The sequence below is a fragment of the Limulus polyphemus genome, unplaced genomic scaffold (genome assembly GCF_000517525.1).
Source record: "Limulus polyphemus unplaced genomic scaffold, Limulus_polyphemus-2.1.2 Scaffold1152, whole genome shotgun sequence".
Classification (NCBI taxonomy): domain Eukaryota; kingdom Metazoa; phylum Arthropoda; class Merostomata; order Xiphosura; family Limulidae; genus Limulus; species Limulus polyphemus.
The window spans coordinates 48877-71211 of NW_013666762.1; the positions used below are offsets into that span (position 1 = coordinate 48877).

The 22335-nt window shown below is 30.2% G+C and overlaps 2 protein-coding genes across 6 annotated transcripts in view; one reads left to right on the plus strand and one right to left on the minus strand.

The window, feature by feature from the left end:
* Positions 1–2558, plus strand: part of LOC106462372 (transcriptional repressor p66-beta-like) — a 28978-nt gene extending 26420 nt beyond the window's left edge. For all 4 annotated transcript variants that reach the window (XM_022389618.1, XM_022389617.1, XM_013922291.2 and 1 more), the window contains one exon: positions 1423–2558. In XM_022389618.1, coding sequence (XP_022245326.1) covers positions 1423–2370 — 948 coding nt within the window. In that variant the 3' untranslated portion in view covers positions 2371–2558. The remainder of the gene's footprint in view (positions 1–1422) is intronic.
* Positions 2559–3654: 1096 nt separating this feature from the next.
* LOC106462367 (OTU domain-containing protein 7B-like) overlaps positions 3655–22335 on the minus strand; it is a 45178-nt gene continuing 26497 nt past the window's right edge. For both annotated transcript variants that reach the window (XM_013922284.2, XM_022389616.1), the window contains exons 4-9: positions 19464–19709; positions 17099–17197; positions 14909–15036; positions 11021–11145; positions 7723–8030; positions 3655–7544 (exon numbers count right to left, since the gene is read on the minus strand). In XM_013922284.2, coding sequence (XP_013777738.2) covers positions 6700–7544; positions 7723–8030; positions 11021–11145; positions 14909–15036; positions 17099–17197; positions 19464–19709 — 1751 coding nt within the window. In that variant the 3' untranslated portion in view covers positions 3655–6699. The remainder of the gene's footprint in view (positions 7545–7722; positions 8031–11020; positions 11146–14908; positions 15037–17098; positions 17198–19463; positions 19710–22335) is intronic.

Consider the following 22335-nt stretch of genomic DNA (forward strand, 5'->3'; position numbering starts at 1 on the left):
ATTTGAATTAATATCTACAGTTTGATACCAAACTTACTGACATAAATTCATGAAATAGTAGTTCAGTGACATTTTGAATGTGCGTCAACAAACTAGATGACATGGCCTTTCACCTGTGACCCATACAGAAAGGGTTAAACATTCGTTTTATTCCAGGAAATGTTTTGTGTTAAATTATTTTTTTTGAGAGCTATGGAATTGTTTCTATGGCAAGACATTAGGTAAGCCTACTTAAGTTCAGAGAGTACTGTACGCATCTGCAAAATATTCCAGTGACTGAAATCCTTATTTATTGAATGTTTTTATCATATTCAAACAATATAGTTAAGTAAGAGAACTTATTATTTATTAAATGTATATTGATCTTGACCAAGAATATGATTAAGAAAAGTATGTTAAGAAGTATGAACTGACACCATTGTGACAGGTCAGGTCATAGTTCACTAATAACTCTTATCAGTTTCTGGCATATTTTTTTACAATTTATAGCTGCAAGTGGTGACTACTACAATCAACAACATACTTATCAAGAGAAATATATTAACGAACATCAAATAAGTTGAAAATAATTGTTTATATAAAATGAACCTTTCTAACTATCAATAAAAAAATAATTAAAATTCTAAGATGAAAATTTTCTCAAGAAAATTTTACAATTTTAAAATATGATACGATTTTTTAAAAGCCAAAACTAGGGACTACTTAGTTTGGTAAGTATTTCCACAGTGAGGAGGAAAAAACCAAGGGATGTCAGTGACCTCACCCTCTTCCCAGGTACAGAAAGGGTTGATAAGTTATCCATTTGACAGTCATTACAGATTTATTCATCAGTTTTTTTTTCTCTCCAGTTGTGAGTTGCATGCTAAAATTATAACTACATTGTAATGACATACTATATCTCAAATGCCAGATTGTGTTTATGTTCTAAATGTTTACTTAAGTCTAATTCATATAGTCTACAAGCAATATACAGATTACTTATGACTTCCAAGGGAAAATATTTTTTACTTGCATAATGAAGGATTCTTAATGGTTGTAATTCCCTAATTTTAAGAGTTTGAAGCAAATTGTAAAGAAAGCTATAAGCTGTCTACTGTTTTTTTTCTTTGAGCATTATATATTATAAAAGTACATGTATCATTCTTAAAATAAGCATATTATGTTCATGCTATTTCATCATTTCTGTATACTGAAGAAAAATATGGGTGTATGGTGCATTTCTGCTTCTTAAGTTTTTACTACTGATTTTTGAAGAAAACTAAAGTTTCGATCTAATAGTGAGTTTACTAATATTTTTAAACTGTCCATTAATTTGAAAAAAAGTAGATTTTTACACCTATTTTAAACATATCAAATTTCAGGTATCAGTCATGACAGTTTTCTTGTTTTAGTTATTTTTAGTAATACCAACTTTATCTTCAGGCACAATCTTCAGCAAGCATATCTCCACAGACTACACAAGGAAGTGAAAGGATAGAAAATCAGACTCCTGCCCAACGACAGGCTGTGGCTAAGCTGGCTCTTCGTAAACAGTTAGAGAAAACACTGCTTCAGATTCCACCTCCCAAGCCTCCACCCCCTGAGATGCACTTCATACCTAATGCTAACAACCAGGAATTTGTATGTCTTTTAGGCTTGGAGAAGGTTGTGGATTTCATGATGCATGATAGCACTGCAACAAAATCACCTCCAGACCCATTCTTTTGTATTCAGTGTGGCACAGATTTTACTCCTGTCTGGAAGTGGCAAGATACACTCGCAGATTTTGGAAAGAAAAAAACATCTGTGATCTGTGAAACGTGTGTTACTACAAATATTAAAAAGGCTTTGAAGGCAGAGCATACTAATCGTTTGAAAACTGCTTTTGTCAAAGCTCTCCAACAAGAACAAGAAATAGAACAAAATATGTCTTTAGTTGTTCCAAGCCCTCCACCTTCTACCTCGCCTTTAACACAGCCTCTCAGCTCTATTCCGACAACAGTGTTTTCAAACAGTCATGGAACTCCTCCACCATCGTCTCATAGCCCCATTCCACGAATTGGCATTTCTAATCCTAGTGCTGCAGCAGCTGCAGTTGCTACAGCTGCTGCAAACTCAGCTGCACTTCTTCAGCAACTGCCCAAGTTAACTCCTGCACAGCAATCTATCCTGCAGGCCCAAGCACATCAACTACATCAGCTTGCTCAGGGGTTGCCTCACCAGCCACAGCCTGCTCATATGCTACCCTTTAGTCCATTACTACCCCAGGCTTACTCATATCAAATGCTAGGAAAACCTGCAGTTACCTCCACTGACTTACAGCGACAGTATTTGTTGGACATGATCCCTTCTCGCTCTCTTCCTCAAAATTCAATGAATTGGAAATCTTGATTAACTTAGATTTGTTTATTCATTTAAAAAAATCTCATTTTTGCATTCAATAATAATAATATATTTGTGGTTGTGACTAAAAAATATGTATAGTTTATGATTACATTTATTTAATGTTGTGAATACTTTTTATTTCAACATAACTGTAAAATTGTGCTTACTTTTGTTAAATCTACACTCTGTTTTATCTTGCAAAAAAAAATTAATGTTGTAGAAATAAAATCTACACTATGTTTTATCTTGCAAAAAAAAATGTTGTAGAAATAAAATCCCAATAATTAATTCTTTTCTTTAACTCCTTTATTGCAGAAGTAGTTTTTCTCTGTAACACTTTTTTTTTGTAATTTTGTTAAAATGTGGTTTTTGCTAAATAATTTCAAAGCCACTAAATCAGGCTGTTTATGATTTTGTGATAGAATCTTTAGTTTTGTGATACTTATTCATGTATTAGCAGTACTCAAAAGTAGGTTATGTACATTTTTAGGCCTACTGCTTTTAGTCACAAAATTTATTAATCTTAAATATATGCACATTTTACAGGTATCCAGTAGTTCAAGCTTATTTGGTATAAATCTTTAGGATTTTTTTAAACATTCATCTGTTTTAATTTTTCTGCAAGGATATAAAACTTGTTTTTCAAAATCGTAACTAAAGCAGTGAATGTCAAAAAAGTTTCAGGATTTATCTCAAAACATTTCTGAAAGCCTGTTATGTGCTGAAAATATTCAGTAATCACGTGAAGTTTGTCATATAATCTATCCACTAAAAAATTTTAATTTCTCTGGAGGTAGAGAGGTAAGAAGGATTATGTGTGTGTGTCTATAATATATAATATTGTAGATTCTACAGCACAATGCAGTGAAAGGGTTTAATAGTATGTAAAGCAATGTATGTTTTCATAATTCCCCACCTGACAAGTTATGTATGCTTTAGTTTCTTAAAACTACTTAATACATCAAAAGTATTTTGTGATATAATTAGGTTTTTAAACATAATTTAATATTTCATTTGTAAAATTATAAACATTGAGTTATGACTATTTTGTTAATTATTTAAGGTCTTGTGTATACACTTGTGTTGTACTTTAACCTATTATGATTATGAAAAATAAATACCAGTTTTCATTTTTGGCAAAATTCATTGAGTTTCAGTGATGAAGAAACTTTAGTTTAGTTTCTATTGCTATTAATTTATAAACAAGTATACATTTTGACAAAAGTTCTTTTTGAGTTCTGCCAATATGGTTCAGAGAGTGAAGTGATACAGAAAAACAAACAAACCAGAAACTTTAGAAAGTAGTATTATTGTTTTTCATCATACATATATGATTTGAGATAATATTCAGTACAGAAGAAATCTACATGACAAAACCTTCAAAAATTATGTTGAAGATAAATTTTATCATCAAAGTCATTAGTAATTAATCTGTTTCTACAGTTAATGCTCACAGGATGTAGAATTGCAGTTCCTGCATTTGTATAGGTTTTCACAATAAATATATACTGCCTAATATATTAAATTTGCAGCCTATATTGGTCACTGTTGTTAATACTTTGATATTTCACACAAACTGATGTGTGCCACCAAATTCTGATCTACAAATATTCAAACAAAATACAAATAAATCACATTAGCACAGAACTTATAACAGGACCACTAATCATCAGGTAATATATACATAGACGAGTTAATCACATTAATTTCGTTATTTTGTAACTGTTCACTTACGCCAAGAGTTAACAAAACTAAGTTTCTACTGAAATCATTATCTTAATAAATATCTATCTGATTCTGGTACAATGTCCACTTCAATCCTAATGCTGCCACCAATTTTAATAATTTTGACAAGATGAAAAAATTTTTTGTTTAAAAGAGAAATCAGTTAGAGACCCAAAGAAAATGCATTGTTAAGTAGTCAGATATGCTAGTAGGTGAGAATAAGTAAACATTTGTTATGATGATGTACACATTTCACAGTTTAATGATCACAACAACTAAAAAAGTACAGATCCATTACCCTTAGAAGGTAGATATAAACAAAGAACATATTTTCTGGTGTAAAGTGAAGAATAAGTTATTAAGTGTCCAACCCTGGAAGAATTGTATACCTAACACATGTAACATTATCTTGAAGAACTTTACAACATAAGGAACACATACATTAAAATATGTCTACAAAATGATTGTAACATGCAAGACTTGATATGTAAAAATTCTACTTAAGAAGCCCAGTTATGACTGGTTACCAAAATTAAGAAAAATATTTAAGCAGAAATATTCACTTTTATATCTGTGAAGAGTACATATTTTTAAATGTTTTAAAAAGGACACTTACTAGCCTGAGGTATAACAAGTAAAAATATATTAATAATAGTTTCTTTTTTTTTTACTATAATAAGAACAATTGGTCACAATAGTTTTACAATGTTAAATTGCTGTCAAGATAAAATGCAACTTCAGTTTGACAAACATTAAACTCTGACAGCAATCAAACTTTTCGTTGTGGTTTAAGAATAATAAAATTGTTCTAACACTATTTAAAAAAAGAATCAGATATGCAAGTTAAAAACACCCAAGTTTTCTTCCTTGTAGTGTACAAAACACCTGATAATGATGCCATTATTTTTCTTTGTTGTGGTGTAAATAATCACATACATCAATTAATAATAATAATATAATATTTCTTAAAGTGTACAGAACATGAAGTAGACGTCAACAATATCACATTTTCTTAGTGGTGATATAAAGAATTATATACACCAGTTAATTTTCTCTATTCACACCCTAAAGAACAGTTACACTTGGTCAACAATATCAGGAATTTTCTGTATTGTATAATAAATAATTCCAATAACATAATACATTTTATTAAAATGTAAAGAAAAGTAACTTCTGGAGTAAACAAAATTGCCAAGTTTCGTTCTTGTAATGTGAAGAATCTTGTGTCATATAACAAAGCTTTCACTATCAAACTATATTAGCTATCATCAACCCAACTAAATCAATGACAAAAGATATCATTCAATGGAACTCTTGACAATTTTTACATATGCATCCACCATTACATTTATTAATTCTAAACTAATACAAGATTGTCCAGCAAACTCTAACACTTGTGTTAACTTTCATATTGCTTAGATGAAATACTGAGTAACTAATTGGTATTAGTTTATCAACCTATCTGGGACAAGTGAAACCTATTCAACCTTATTGTAAAATCAACAAAGAAGTTTAAATGACCATTTTGGGTTGTTTTACCAATAAATTACAACTATTTTATAATAGGAAGAAGAAAAACTCTGGCATATACTAAAACTTATGGCTTGCTTATTTTGGATAATATATTGAAAATATACTAGAGTTATAATCAAGAACAAAATTTTTAAATGCGATAAGCAAAGTTAAATGCACAAATATACAGTTGTACTTTACAAGTACAGCTTAAATATTCCATCATTGACACAAAACCATTCTTAGTTAATGGTTATTTTTTACAGTATTCAAACAGTTATGTTACAATTCTATCAGTAAAAACAATGTACATTGCTGAATAAATGGTAATTAATGATCTAAAATATACTGATGCATAAACTGAGTAACAGAAAAGTATTATCACACTAAGATGTTTCAAAATAATGTCAAGGGAATAGCATCAACTGTCTGATATCATTGTACCAGTATCAACAGCCCTGAATAAGCTAATGCCTTAACAGCCTGCAAGAAAAACTATATATATAAATATTGACCTTAATGTAGAATCAACATAATTTGTCACACTGATCAATAAGTAGTCTGAATATACAAGTGTGCCAACACTCATAAAGTCTGAACCCAGTAGTTTGTCAATTTACTCACAAACATAAGTATGTATGTGTATGTCAACCTGTTCAATAAGTAGTCTTAACACACCAGTGTGCCAACACTTGCAAAGTCTGCAGCACAGAAATTTGTAAATGTGGTCACTAATAATAAGTATGAATGTGTATGTCAACCCTGTCATTGAGTACTTTCTAAGTATACCAGATCAACAGCTATAAGAAATATAAACACACTAATTTATTGATGCACTCACAACTGTATGAATACTATTTGTTAACACTACAATTATATCAGTACCAGAGCAATTAGTAAAAGAACTACAAAGTTTTCAATTTGGTTTCCCAGACTGCACTATAACATGTCCATTAACCATATTATGAAACAAAAGTGTGAAATAAATTTTTTCCCTATACTGCAGTCCTAATAACTGGTTTGTTAAGAAGGTCACTTAAATTTTTTACTGTGAAATGTCAATGATGGAGTGGATTATGTAGCCTCGTACTGGCACTCTTAATTTTTAAGAGAACTATTTTTTGCTAACTCCTGAGTTTCATGTTCCTTTTGTTTTATGTAACACAATGAACACAGGTAGCAGGTTGCAGCTGTGCCATACATGGAACACCCAGGATTTACACAAAGAAATGATGAAAAATCAGTTTTAGGAATTTCTATGTTTGGTATGTCACCAATTTTTTCCTCTTTTTCCTGCAAAAACCTAGCCCTGGCAGAGTTTAAGTAATTACGAATCATCTCTTCCTGGTATTCATGTTGTTTGTCTGTGTGCATAATAGCACCAAGGACAAAGTTGCAACTGTTTGACATCTTGCTGTCCCAATCTTTGGTACCACCTAAACAGCTCTTTTCTGCTGAGACATCCACAATAGTTTTAGGTGTTTCCGTAATCCCCTTTAACTGTACACCCTTTCGAGATATACTACCAAAATTTTTCTTAAACTTTTTACTCATGCTTCTGCCAAGCTGTTTAGCAACAGTGTGAAACTGTGTGGCAGACTTATTCTTTGGATGTGATGAACTATTTCCTGAATCAGTTAATGTTTCATCAGATCCTGAACTATTGACAGGTGTCTTTTTTTCGTCTTCACATAATTCGTTTATTGGAGTAATTTCAGTTAACGATTTTTCATGTTGAGGTTGTTTCTGGACTGAAGAGACACAAATATTTATAATGTCCAGATACTCACTGAGTAAATCAACCTTGTCCTTGTCTGTTAGTGTTAATTTTGATATGACCCATGGATCATTCTCATCATGATTCCATTGAACATCTATTCCTGGATCCACAGCAAACTGGATAGGAAGAAGTTTGCACTGAGAATCAGTCAAAGGAATGGCTGCTGCAAAAATATGATCAATAAAGTACCTTGTTTAAAAGGTTTTAAAAAGTCACAATGAAAGTACACTTTTGCAAGAAAAAAATATAAAACATCTTTAGTCAAGTGAAATTTTGAAGAAAAAATGGCTTTTGATTGGTGAAGTTTGGTAAAGAATGTATCAACAAGCCTCTGAACTTACCTGGTGTACTTAGTAATTTATCAACATGATGTTCAGTTTTCATAGCAACCAATGCAGAGAAATGGGCAGCATCATATGTGAGACACAGTGGAGACTTGTGACAATCAGCTGGCAGTTGTTCTAATGGAAGATAAATCCCACCAAAAGAGATAGGGGCAAAAGGTTCTCCTGTTGCATCTTTTAGCAATGTGTCAGATATAACAATGACTACTCGTCGCAAGACGTGAGCTAAGGCAAAAATGTGTATCTCTTCCAAGCTTTCATACACATGAGACAAAACTTCATTCTCAGGCACACTGTCTAGGATGCTGAAAGAATATACACTAAAAATGATTAAACAGCAGCTACAACGAAAAATATGGTACATAAAAAACAGACTGGTGAATATGGCTTGTATTGAAAATTTATCTGCACTAAGAAAAACAGCTTAAGAAAAATAGAGACCAAGGTTTACAATAGTACTGGCAGTACCAGGTTGCTGATATCAGTACTAGAGCATCTCTAATCATGTGACTTGAGCTGTTAGTAATTCAACTATCCTTCCCAGTGTGTTCTAGTGGAAATTGTTTTTTAACATCAAACCAAATTGTCAATTATCTGTAAGCCCACATGGTATGATGACTGTGGCAATGAATCAGTTGAAATCTATACTTTCCATTGGTTATGAATTTAATGGAAGTTGGCCTCAGAAAAATCTATTAGCAAATTTTAAATTAGAGCATGTCAGAGGTAGGTGTGGAAAGTAGTTTCTGAATTTCCACTGATTGCTCTTTAGCCCCATAAGATTGAAGAATATAACAATATAGCTTCAGAATACTATTGATGAAATTATAGAGAATATTTTACATTACATTTCGTAGTTTTCTAGGAAGTAGGGAAATAAATTAGAAGAAGAGACGGCTAAAGAACAAATATCCAAATTTTCACACTAGGGGAATTTGAGGTTTTTTTAAAAATATTTCCTTATACAATTAAGAACTTAACTTATATAATATTAAAGTTTATTATGTATGGTTTAATGTTAAGTTTGTTCGTATACCATGATAATTAAGTAGCTTAATTAAGTTTTGAATGTAACTCACTAGAACATCATGACATGCACAGTTTGACAGCTAAAGAACAAATATCCAAATTTTCACACTAGGGGAATTTGAGGTTTTTTTAAAAATATTTCCTTATACAATTAAGAACTTAACTTATATAATATTAAAGTTTATTATGTATGGTTTAATGTCAAGTTTGTTCGTATACCATGATAATTAAGTAGCTTAATTAAGTTTTGAATGTAACTCACTAAAACATCATGACATGCACAGTTTGACCTGCCCACATGCTAAGGGTTAATCACACATGCACATTCAAGTTCTCTTCCAGAGCATGGGAGTCACCATTTTCCCATATTTCATGCTATTGCCAATTTTCATGGTGAAATTCACTTATTGACTGAAGTATGAACTCAGAACTACCACATCAAACGTTTATAATTCTGTGAAAAGCGAAGCTGAAATACCAGAGGAGGTGTTTGGTCAAAACTTCGAACATGAGACTTGTGATAAACCATAAAACAGTAATGGTATCGCTGGTACTGACAGTCTGATACCAGTACTGGATGCCGAGTACTGCCAGTACTGACTGCTAACCCTGATATAGACATCTGTAGTAACTCCTTTGTTGAAGAATTTCAAACAACATTAGGAGTATATTTGTAACTTATAGAGCTAAAATGATATATTGTAACACAGGATGTAAAAGCATTTGAGGAAAAACCTAGGTAGAAACATGGCTTAAATGAAACACTTTTTATATATTTGATTTTTCAATTTTGTTAGAACATCCATGTATACTGGCCAAACCAATAGGCTAATCACTTGTTAATTATACATGTCATAAGACATTATTGTTAAGCCTATTATATTTCTATACACTACATCCTATATCTCGGCTCTTAGAGATTTTAATGAATTAGAAGAGTGTATATTAATAGTATTCCAACCATACAATATTCGTCACATCTACTGCCAATGACACATTTCACTCAATCCAGGTTTGCTGGGATACAACAAACAAAAATAGTGGTTAGAACAATTTATATAAGCTACTTGTCACAACAACAATTGTTCACAACATAACAATTGTTGTTATTGTACTTGTATTGACTATGTAACCAAATGTGCATGACTTTATCATATTATAGTTAATCTCTGTTTAATTACATGTAATTACTTTCTGCTATAATGCCCTTCTCACTAGTTTTATATTTTTCAGTAGCTGACATTTACAATGCAGGTAAAACAATTCTGAAGAAGGCTGGTTTGTATAATATATTAGCATATTTTTTTATGTACATATGCATGCAGATTGTTTTATAAACAATTTTTTGGCAAGTTAAAGGTATTCTGTAAAATAAAAAGTAAAAACAAATCACAAAACAAGAAACTCTACAGTATGAGTACATTTGAAAGGTAGACTTTCATTCTTACATAGTGCTTTCTGAAAGTGTTCAGGCTTTTTTGTTTTTTTCTCTATAGAAGAGACCATAACTTCTCAGAATCTTGATAGAGATCTTTCTACTTGATTCTTTACAGTAAAGACAAATTCTGATAAATTTACCAATTAAAAATATAAAAAAGCTGAAATTAATAAATACAAGAATTAATAATTTTCTATAAGAATTAAAATTAACTCAATTGTATCATATGAGTATTTTTTAAATAAAACAAATGAATAAGTTGGATACAGAAATGTTTCTTACTTGAAAAGCTTTACTTTTGCAACCATTTGCCTCAAATTGGATTCACTCTAAATTTTAATATGCCAAGAAGAAAAAACATGTAGCTACAAATAACCCTGAGTTATAAAATCATATAATAATGGTTGCCTCATTGTTGATCAAAATTGATCTGTTGTTAAGAAGTGAAGTAAAATAGTTATTTTGTTACAATTTTAATCAAGGTGACACAAGCATCTGAACTTGAATCAGTCATATTAACTTATCAAGGTAATAAACAGTCAAAGATGTGTTATGTTAATAAATGGTCTTTAAACTTCTGTTATTAAGGATTTCGTACCAACTTGATTATTATTAAATCCTTGTGGAAAAACATGAAATATGAAGCATTAAGCTGCTTCAGGTTTAATAATTACAAATTTTGCTTTAGACTTTGTACAATTATTGGTTCAGTCATATATATAAAAAAATAGGATAATATGAACAAACCTAACACTGATCACTTTACAATTTCCCATCACGTGCTTCAGATATCCTTTATGTAACAATACATATTATTTGAAATCTAACCTTTTATTTTGCCAACTGATACTGCTGTCCATATCTCTGTTACGTGAACGAGGTTCTGATGATGCCATCTTTAGTAAATCCTGCCATTCTCTCTGCCACTCTTGCTCACAGTAGACGAGACCTGTCTAAGATAAGCAATGGGGGTAAGAAAAATATTATAACACAAACTTACAGATCAGACCCGACTTCTTGTGTAAATGAAACATTAAACATAGGTTTTTCTGGCTAGATGTGCTTTACTATTTAACTGAATGTGCAAAAGGTCAGTCCAATGGACCAAACACATGTTGAAAAAGGAATGTTGAGTATAAGTCTGAATTTACTGCATATCTCTACAGAAAATATGTCAAGCTCTTAGTAAAATATATACAAAGAACATTAAATCTGGGAGTGTACAAGAAACCAACACCTAGTGTTTGTGTGTTCCATAAAATAAGACATGCTCTATTATTTTTTAATGCTGTTTTCATTAATAGTATTTGTCAAAATCTTTTATATTTCCAATTTTATTATTATACTCTTTTTGTAGAGATTGTTTGCATTGTTAGCTTCACAGATGTATTTAGGACTGATCTAGATCTCCTAAGCTGGCCAAACTTTTTGAAATATAACTGATATTAATTTTATGACCAAAACTATCATTAACAGATGAAACTGTTCAAACAATGCATTGTAAACTTTATAAGTAAGAGTGTAAAAAATATTATATTTAATTAGCTATACTCATTACCATGTTGTCTTTTAGTTTTCTCTAAATAGTTACCCTGCTCTGATTGGAAGTTAATATTAATTACAAGAAAGTACTAGTATCTAAAAATATTTTCATCACAACTTATCTATTGGTTCAAAATTACCACTATTTCCAATATTAATAATCACTGTTAGTATTTTTATACTTCCATATACTGGCTTTTCTCCAGAATTAGTTTATGTACTGCAAACTTAACATACATAAATTTAATCACAACTATGTTAGAAATAAAAGTGATGGTAGAAAGGTTAAAGTTAATATTTCAATGCTGATGTTTTCAGTTTGCTAATGATTTACGAGCACGGAATAAAGTTGACAAACTTACTTCAGTTAAACTTTTGAAATAATAGACTGAACTTTTCAGGAGGTGAGAATAAACTGTGAGTATACACTTTAAGAAATATTTTTTCAAAAGGGATAGTTTTAACACAGTTACTGTTTCTTAGGTAAAAGTCTGAAGATTAGTAATATATTTTGGAATTATTAGATAATTGTAGAACAATAGTATTCTATGTGCCTAAACCTGTTCTCCAAGAAATCTGTAAGTTTAATGAGTAGGCAGTGAGAAAGCTATCTAATTTTTATTTTTCTAGTCAACTGACAGTTTTTTCAAGTTGATATTTAAACAAATACCACACAACATTGGTAAGCTCACAATTTTGCTTTGTTACAATTATCTGTATTTCTGTGAATCTTATAGAGAAATATTGAGATATATACCCTTCACTACATTTTAAACCTAAATTCAGGCCTAATTTTGTTCTGTTTCTATAGAAGTCAGAATCCTAACTAGGAATATTACAATATAAAGCAACTGAGTATACTATTTTCCATTTTATTAATCTGATTTACACGCTAGAGAAGTTCAGCACCGACTAAAACACAAGCTCTCCTCTCTCAAATTATCGAGTCTTATCAAAGCACATTTGTCAATGAGCAATCCAGGTAGTGTGGCAACATCCCTAATTGTGAACCACAGGCCACAGGTAGGCAACTGGCTAGCAGCAACCACTTTTAATTGTTAACTTTTATTATTATTATTGTCTATGTTTTTTTTATATATTCATTTAACACCAATTACTCAATGTAAATAAGATGATTTTTAATACTATTAATCTATTTCACTAACTAATTTTCTTTTTTTTTTGAAATTATTTTTAAGTTTGAGTAACATATCTATGGTGGCTATTGTGTCTGTTGAACAAAGAAAGATGTTTGTCCAAGTTCTCTTTAATACACTGTTTTGTAGAGCAACTTCTCTAGATGATCAATAAAAATTAACTGATATTTTTTGTTAATTTATGATATACAAACACATTTGAATAACTGAATCAAGTTTTGGTTATATTATTCTCTGGATTTCAAGAATACCACAATAACTTTTTTTTCTTTCAAGATCTGTTCATTTTGTCCACAAGTTTAATCACTGTTGCTTTAAATGGCCTTCAAAAGAAATCTTTGTGACCTGCCTTCATAAATAGAGCACAGCAGTTGGTGGAATTTGATAATATATTAATAATCTGGCTCATTAATTGATCACATTCAACTAATCTAATATTCTCACGAGACTTGAATAGCTGGAATAATCAGAAACACTCATTTTGATTACTTGATTATTTTCATGAGCCGTGATACTACTCAATTAAGCTGAACAACCTTTAATTAATTGAATATTATGAAATATCATAATAGCAATTTTTTTATTACTTGGATAGACGTAATATTCAAAAACATTAATAACTGAAAAATCTAATTTTGAGTAGTTGAGTACTTTTGTTACATTAATTGATTTAATTATAATTTTTATTAATAAATTATTTTACGTGACACTAAACAATGTAATAGGTAATCGACTTAATCTCCAAGCACTCTTTAATCATAAGTATTCCGTAATAACTGAGAATTCATCAAACAACACATCCTCAGAGTCAGTTACAGTTTCATTACATGCGACATTAAAAATGTATTGAAAAGAAAATTATAATCAAGCACCTAGAAACAAATGGTTACCATCATTTTATCTGAATATAAAACAAGAACAATAACGATGCTCTGATAAGCCAAATACTGATTACAATAAACTATATTTATTTTGATGTTTTAACATAGTGTAAAAGTCTTGTATTTCTTCTGAAAGATTTTATGGGACTTCTAAACCTGTTTGAAAACTATTTTGGCAAAGTTCTAGTGGAGATCTTCCTCACTGAAGATAATACCTTTACTATCAAACATAACTACAACTATTAATTTTCAATTAACTAGGTGTTTTTATATTTTATCATTCCATTTGGTGACTTTAAATTTAGTAATTTCTGGTGAAGTTACTTGATGTTTACTTATTTGTGTGAACAGTTTGAATATGAAATGTATCTTTTACTTATTTTAGGATGTACATAAAAGCAAGAAAATAAAAATAAAAGGTTGGCAGTGGGTGCTGCCACAGAGTTTGCCTTTCTTCTAGGTAGCAAGCAGTTCACAAAAAGTTGGTAGTGGATAGTTAAACATTAGTGACAGATAGCCTCAATAGTTTTGCCATAAAAAGAAAGGGTGTACAATATTTCAGTTACTTGGAGAGTTGGAATAATCAAGGACAGCAACTGGAAACACTAATTTTTGATTAGTCAATTTAATTTTAATTTTGATTAACTGATTAGTTTAAGTGCCATTAATCAATATAATTGCTGTTCATTGGTAATCGATTATACTGAATAATTGATTAAACTGCCCAGCTCAGTGAAACATCACCAAAGTAAAAAAATCTAACATATATCAGTTACACAAGGATGCTTTTATTCTTTAAGGATTTTTAACATAGCATAAAGATATCTCTGTATTCTAAATATCATGAAAAATAAAACTGAAAATATAATAAAAAATGAAGAGAGTACACAATATTAAACATTCATTAGCTACTCTACAATAAATTTCATACAAATGAACATGTTAACACTTTACTGACATCATTAATCCCCAACTTTATGTAGCAGAGTAGTTACCAGCTGAACTAAAAAATCATTTGATCATCTCCCTACACCTAGCTACAGAAAAGACACATTATTTCAGCATAATAAACTTCCATTTCTGAGATACTGTGTGTAATTGACTGTAATAAACTACTAATTAAGCATTACACATACTTCTTTGTTTAGAAGTGCTGTCTGCCAACGCCACCTTCGATAAAAAGCCTGGGTAAATCTGCTGTGAGTCAAAAGAGAATGCAAAGCTTTTCTTAAGGTCAGAAGACGATCATGAAATCCCCACATTCCTGGTATAAAGATAAGTCTTCATATAAATACAGTGGTTTCTAGATTAAGAAAGGCCTTTAGTTCATTTTATAAGCAAGGTTGTCAACATTCTCTCTCTCTCTCAAAGAAAAATAAATAAATAATAAAAAAATAATAATAATACAGCTTTTTTTACTGTAAACTAAATTTTGATACTGGTGGGGATACGGTGTTCAATTTTATAAATAACACTGTTCTAACTACTTTATGTCCTTCATGAGTATTCAGCAGTGTATTACTACACCAAGGCAGAGCTTCCTTCAGGCTTCAGAGCCCAAGAGTCCCCTTCTTTTAAAACTTTGTGGATCCAAAGGAAAAGTTGAGAGTCCCTACAATGAATGCAGTGAGATGCATGTATCAACATTTTATGTTGGGTGATGCTGATATCCATCACAAAGAAGTAAAATAATTTAATATCACAATGATATATTTAGACCCTAAATAACTTTCACTTTTTAATTATTGTGCATTAGATGTGGTGTAGCAAAGGTTAAATATTTATTGAATATTCTACCTACAGATTCATACATTATTCTAAATAATACTGCATATGCATTTGTACATCATAAAGAAAGATTATCAAGATCAGACAGTTGTTTTTTTGTTTGCAGTTAAGCACAAAGCTACACAAAGGGCCATCTGTGCTCTGCCCACCACGGGTATCAAAACCTGGTTTCTAGCATTGTAAGGTTGTATGTCCGCAGACATATTGTTGTGCCACTGGGGGGCAGATGAGATAGAACACCAACCCATGGATGAAACTGATTTTATTTCTACTATTAAAAAAAGTATAGGTTAATAAATAAATAAATTTAGTATAAATTAATAAAGAAATTTCTGTTGATACATCCCTCAAAACCAGTGGTCTTTAAAAATAGTTTGATCATAAACCATTAAGTATGGATTTATACCCTATAAAGAGACATAAGTCTGAAAAACAAAAGTGATTCTTTGCAGACAAGCAATAATGAAGCTAGTTTTGGTAGGAGATGAAATTTTAGATATATGTACTTTTAAAACCAGAAATGACACAGATACATGCATTTTAATAATCAGATCAATTTAGATTTAACAAGAATAAATAAATATCTCTTTATTCAGAATACTTTAAGAACAAAAAATCTGTGCATCTGAAGCATGCATGTGAGAATGCTTTTAAGCAACCTTTCAGTAAAGAGTATTTTAAGAGGTCATTAATGGAAGGTCTACAGGGATGTTTCTTGCTTCTGCTAAACAAAGCTAAAACTAGTTTCTGTTAAATAAGAAACACAACACTGAGTAATCACACCTGTTTGATTAGGTTTTATAGTAATTTCTTTGAGAAAAGTTGAGTCATTATCAATAACCAACACGCTGTTAGTTTAAAATTAGTTAATAAAAAGTTAAAGTCCACAAAACCAGACAAAATACTTCATCCAACAGTTGCAGTATTTTTTAAAAAATCAATACAAATAAAATTTTTTATAGAATACTAAAGAAATTAAAACTAATTTTTATCACTACAAACCCTACCTACTTACCAGTACTATAAAGGAAAACCAACAACTTTAAATCTTAAATATATTGCCCAGTTATATATCACAGCAATTTGTGATAATTGTTGTTTATGTTAAATCATTCTATTGCAACAGTAATACACTATAAATGAAAACTATAAATTAGAACAAACTGCTGAAGCTATAAAACTTTGACACCCCCCCACACACACAAAAGAAAGACTTTACCATATATTTCTGTGGTATATGCATTTCATTGTTATATTAAAAATGATTTTATTCATGGAACATTACATTCATTCTAAAACTAGAAGCTTTATACTATTTCCAACCAATATACATGTTCTTTAAGCAATTTTTGAGGCACAAAAAATTCCTAATCTCAAATGAATACCTCTATTCAGTGCTTTAAATAAGTTTTACCATAATTCACATTTACATAAAGTATAGCTTAACTATGAAATGTGCAAAATTCACAAGATTTTGAAGCAAGAAAAATAGTAAACTTTATCTCATACAGTATAATTTTTATGAAACAAACTTTTACCAAGAGAAGCAGCATGTAAGAGGCAGTTTCCATCACCAGTAGTTGCAAGAGGCCAGAGACGCTGACACGTTCCTTGGTCAGCCCACCAATTTAGCCTTCCTACAAAAGATATGATTGTATTATATCTTCAACTTCTGTGGAAATTGGGCTTGTACAAGTTTTACATCTGTTTAAGCCTATAACTCCTAAGCGAATAACTTCAAATAAAAGGAAAAGTTTTTCACATCATATTAACCCCATGTGTATGGAGTTATAGTCCACAGGACTGAGTCCGTATTGAAGAATTAATGTTTGCTATAACGGACTTTATTTAGTGTATCTTAATGAAAGTTTGTAAGATTTCTGTAAACATTACAGAAATCAGAACTTTCAATGAAGTATTTCTACAAAAGATTTGTCTCTGAATCAGACTCTGATTAGTTTGAGTGAAAGGTTTTTCATCTTAAGAATGAAAACACTTTTTTCATCTTACAGTTTTCAGATTTCATTTGCATAACCTCTAGAACTTCCTAAATGAATGTCAAAAGTTTTTATTCAGTAAAACTTTATAATTTATCTGTTATTTTCTCTACCATAACACTATATGAGCTTGGTCCATTTGACTTACTTTGAAGCTACCACATAACACAACACAAATCCAAAACTACCTTTTCTTCTTTCTAGAATGACTGCTGATTGTAACAGAAAGTTACACTTATTTATCCTAATCAGTCTCAGACATGTAACGTCTAACATCCATTTTCATTTAATTCTACTGTTGTATTGCACCTTGAACCATAAGTAACTACTAAACTTGCATAACAAAGTTATAAATCATCCGGTAAGCATGTAACTTAAGGTAAACAAAGTATTGAACTACGTAATGCACAAGGAGCTTGCATACAAACCTCACTCAGATATTTTTCCATTTGATTTTCTTTTTTTTTTTATCAGTTTTCATATCTACCATAATAAGTTTCTAGTTTAAATTTTAGATACTTTTATAACAATAAACAGAAAATAATAATAAAAAACAAGAAATTTAGTATTTATGTCTGGCTACTTTTTTTTTGCTCTCAGTATAGACAAAACTTAACCCTACTTTTTATAATGATGGTAAAAGTACATAAAATAATTTTTATTTATTTCAAATATGCAATTAAGAACACGAAAAAATGCAATGGCACAGAGTTATTATAATTTAATAGTTTTTTAAATTAAGATATAAGTGAATTAAGATAATTCCCTTACCTAGTTGAGGTGGCCTTCACTATAGCAACAATGAATCTGTAGGCTGATTAACTGAGAGTCTATCATGAGAAACAGCTAGCCTTATAAGTAAATTGAATTATTCTCTCTACATTGGTTTTAAATAATCAAATATCAGAGAGACTTATTCAAATGTTTTGAGAAAAAGATGTGATAGGAGGGTGTGGTTTGTGAATTTGACTTTATGGTTTATATTTCCACAAGACAAGAAGATTGGAGGTTATAAAATGAGATTATGTCTTACCAATATCTATACTATAAATGTGTAATTTATGTTAAACTTAGGACATCGTGTAGGGATAGTAAGAATATCTAAATTGGGCAACTTGGGATGAAGAAATGTCGTGTAATACAGTGAAGTGAAGGCGCCTTGGGGTGAACAAATGTTGGGTAATACAGAGAAGTGAAGGTTGAGAATTTATTTAAATATTTCCTTTTGAAATTAAGAAATCAAAATTTATGTAATATTAAGATTTGATATATTAACTATATTTTCATGTAAAGTTTATTGATACACATTGATAATAAAGTAGTTTAATTAAATTTTGAATGTAACTCTTTAAAAGGTTATGGCATATGCACTTTGACCCCCACCCATGCACATAGGATTAATAAATACATGTCTTTTTTTCTGTTAATATTTAATTTATATGAAAATGTTGAAATCATACAATATTAAGCCAAGAAGAATGTACTTTTAAGAAGGTTTTTAACTTTTTGATTCTAAAATTAGTAAACATTTAGAACAAATATTCCATTCATTAATAAAAACAAACTGAAAAAATAAAAAAAATCACAATAAGACACTAGATTAAACTGACATTACCAAGTAAAAATGCATCTAAAATTAATGCTTTTTATAAGATTAGTATGCTATTTATGTGCTACATAACTCCATTAAAGTTGTATATTTTATAGACAAAATATTCAATACCAGAACACAGTAGTTTTAATTTCAAAATAATGAAAAATTTAGTCAAATTTATATATTACAAATTAAATACTTCTTCTCTGTTAAGTACCAATAACTGGACTCAGTGTAATTTTTAAAAGTTTGTAATGACACCAAGTTGAAAATGTTACAGAACAACATTTCTTAAAAACTTGCTAAACTTACCACTCTGTTCTAAAGAGATTAATGTGGATGTTTCAATCAAATCTTTTTTAAGAAATTCTCGAAAGTTTTCTGGATGAATTGAAAGATCAGGCAGGGTAAATGTGCACACTGGCATTTCTAGTGATATCTGTGGAGAACTCTCCTTGTTATTAGTAGCTTTGAAATCCAGTGCAAACTCACTTCTTGCTCGAGACACAAGGTTAACATTATTAGTCGCTCTAGAGATCCCTCTGGTTAGTTTCTTGGCTGTAGAAAGCAAGTTATTATTATCACCTAATTACCTTGAATAATTAGCTCAAACACAGTTGCCAATGAAAGTTTCTAGTCTTCTCTTATATTTTTATCAAACTATTTTTTTGATTAAAAGACATATAACAATGTCTATCACAAAATACACCCCTTTAAACTGCATATACGCAAAACTTTAATATAATAAACAGCACTTTAATATCTGATTTTTAAGCCAAAATAGAAAAAGCACATTAAAATTTTGTATTCACAATCCAAAATAACAAACCTATCAAACAAACCTTTTTGTTTAAGAAACTGATTACAAAAAGAGAAAAATGTATCTCTTTGATTTTCTTAACTTTATATTTTTTAAAAGATCATAACTAAATGTGGTCAGAAAATACATAAGATCATTATAATATAAATCACAAATAAAAAGGTCTAAACAATATTCCAGTTGATTAACATTTATTAATAAATATACAGAGGTATCACACACTGTAATAATAATAAGGGAGAGTAACAATAAATAATCTTATCTTTTTTTTAAACAAGCTCCTTCCTCTGAGGTATAAAATAACTTCAGTATCCTCCCTACACTGTCTCTATTTGGTACACATACACACACACAGATATATATACACACATACATATATGTGTGTGTTCATAGTAACTAACAGTGAAAAACTAAGTTCTAAATTATCTTATTCACAAGTGCACATGTAATGGTTACTTGAAATTCAGTACTTTGTTAAAATCTACATATTCAAGCAAATTCTTATATTTTATGGACAAAACTCATTTTCCTTACAATTTCATCCACAGAGTCATTTCAATAACTTTTGTAAACATTGTAATTTGATATCAGATGTAAGAGTATGATAATAATTTGATACACTTAAAAAAAAACAAATCCTAAACAGTGATGATCATGTATCCAGTCATGATTCACTTGTATAGCCAATGAGCTCGTTTCCTTGGCCTAGATTCTATGAAGCATATAAACAGGGTCAAAGGAAGCTTAACAACTATGCTAAATAGAAAAGAAAGTATTCATTATCACTTACTGCAAAGAAACATATAGCACTGCATGTGCATCCAAACACAGTTACATGTATATACAAGCCCTTCATTTATACTTTAATATCTACGTGCCAGTTATAAACTTGTGTCTAAGAGTAAGTGTATTAAGCATAGTAGATGCCCACATATCCAGTACATGCACGTGTTACATGAACATGCAAGCTTTTAAAGCAATAATTTTCATTTATGTTGTTTGAAAACTCAAAATCAAAAACACTTTATACAATGTAGATTACAAATTAAATATTTCATTGACTTCTTTTTTTTAACTACAGACTGACTCAAAATTATAAATTACAATTAGACAATATTAAATACAATTTTATTTTATATGTAACTTACTCATTTTCAACACTTAATGTATTTGTCAGAATTTTATTTTAACCTTACATCTCTTCATTTTTAATGTCTTTTCTCAAAAACATTTTTGGTACATTTGGACCATGTTTGATGAATGGTCAAATGATGGCAAAGGAATCAACTATCTAGCTATTTATGTAAAGCAGAGTTGTTTGCCTGCCTGTCTGATGTCACAAGTTGTTGTGAGGAACTGGCTGAGCCATTTTAAATGAAAGTTGTTATAAGAACTCAGGTGGACCCTTAAATATCAAGTTAAAATGAATAAGCTAAGTGAGGAACAATTCAAGTCTGTCAGCCATTTTAATTTAATGTTGAAATGAGAGTTCAACTGAACAAGACTGGTAGCAAACTATACATGAAGCTGATGTCAAATGAAAGTGATGGTTAATGTAGAATGGATATGTTTGCAGTAGATGAATGGTTCACGTCCTATATCTTAATGTAATAAAAGTATAGCACTACTTTTTAAAACTGGAACTGCCAGGTACATTTGGTAGTGTTGTCATAAAAATAAACCAAAAGTTAATACATCAGAAACACCAACCTCTTTGTTACAACAATAATCACCAATCTTTTCAAAATGGTATTTTGAACTGTAAAAAGAGTTTACAAGATGTAAGAAAAATCTTTAATAAAGAATGTTGTATTTAACTGAAAGTGAACAGGCTAGGTCCATTAGATCAACCATGTATTGAAAAAGGAATACTGATTGTAATTCCAAATTTACTACATGTATTGACACAAAATGTAGCAAGCTTTTAGTAGAATGGACAAGTATGATGTATACAAAAATGAGATGATCATGTGTCCAGTCATGATTCACTTGTATAGCCAATTAGTTTGTTTCCTTGGCCTAGATTCTATAAAGCATATAAACAGGGACAAAGGAAACTTAATAACTTCACTACATAAAAAAGTGATAAGGTATTCCTTATCATTTACTGCAAGGAAACACATAGCACTGTGAATCTTTTCAGTATCCCTATATATTGTTCTTGGCATTCATTTTCTTCTACCATGAACTACTGCTAAATCAGTAATGTAGGGTACAATTTATAATATTATTCTGCTTGTTTGTATGTACGACCATTACGCTTTCTGACCGAGAACCTGCTGCATAAGCATGTGTAGTTAGAATGTTTCCCCAAGAAAAAACCATGCATGTGCATTATTCACTCGACGACAAACAATCTGCCTG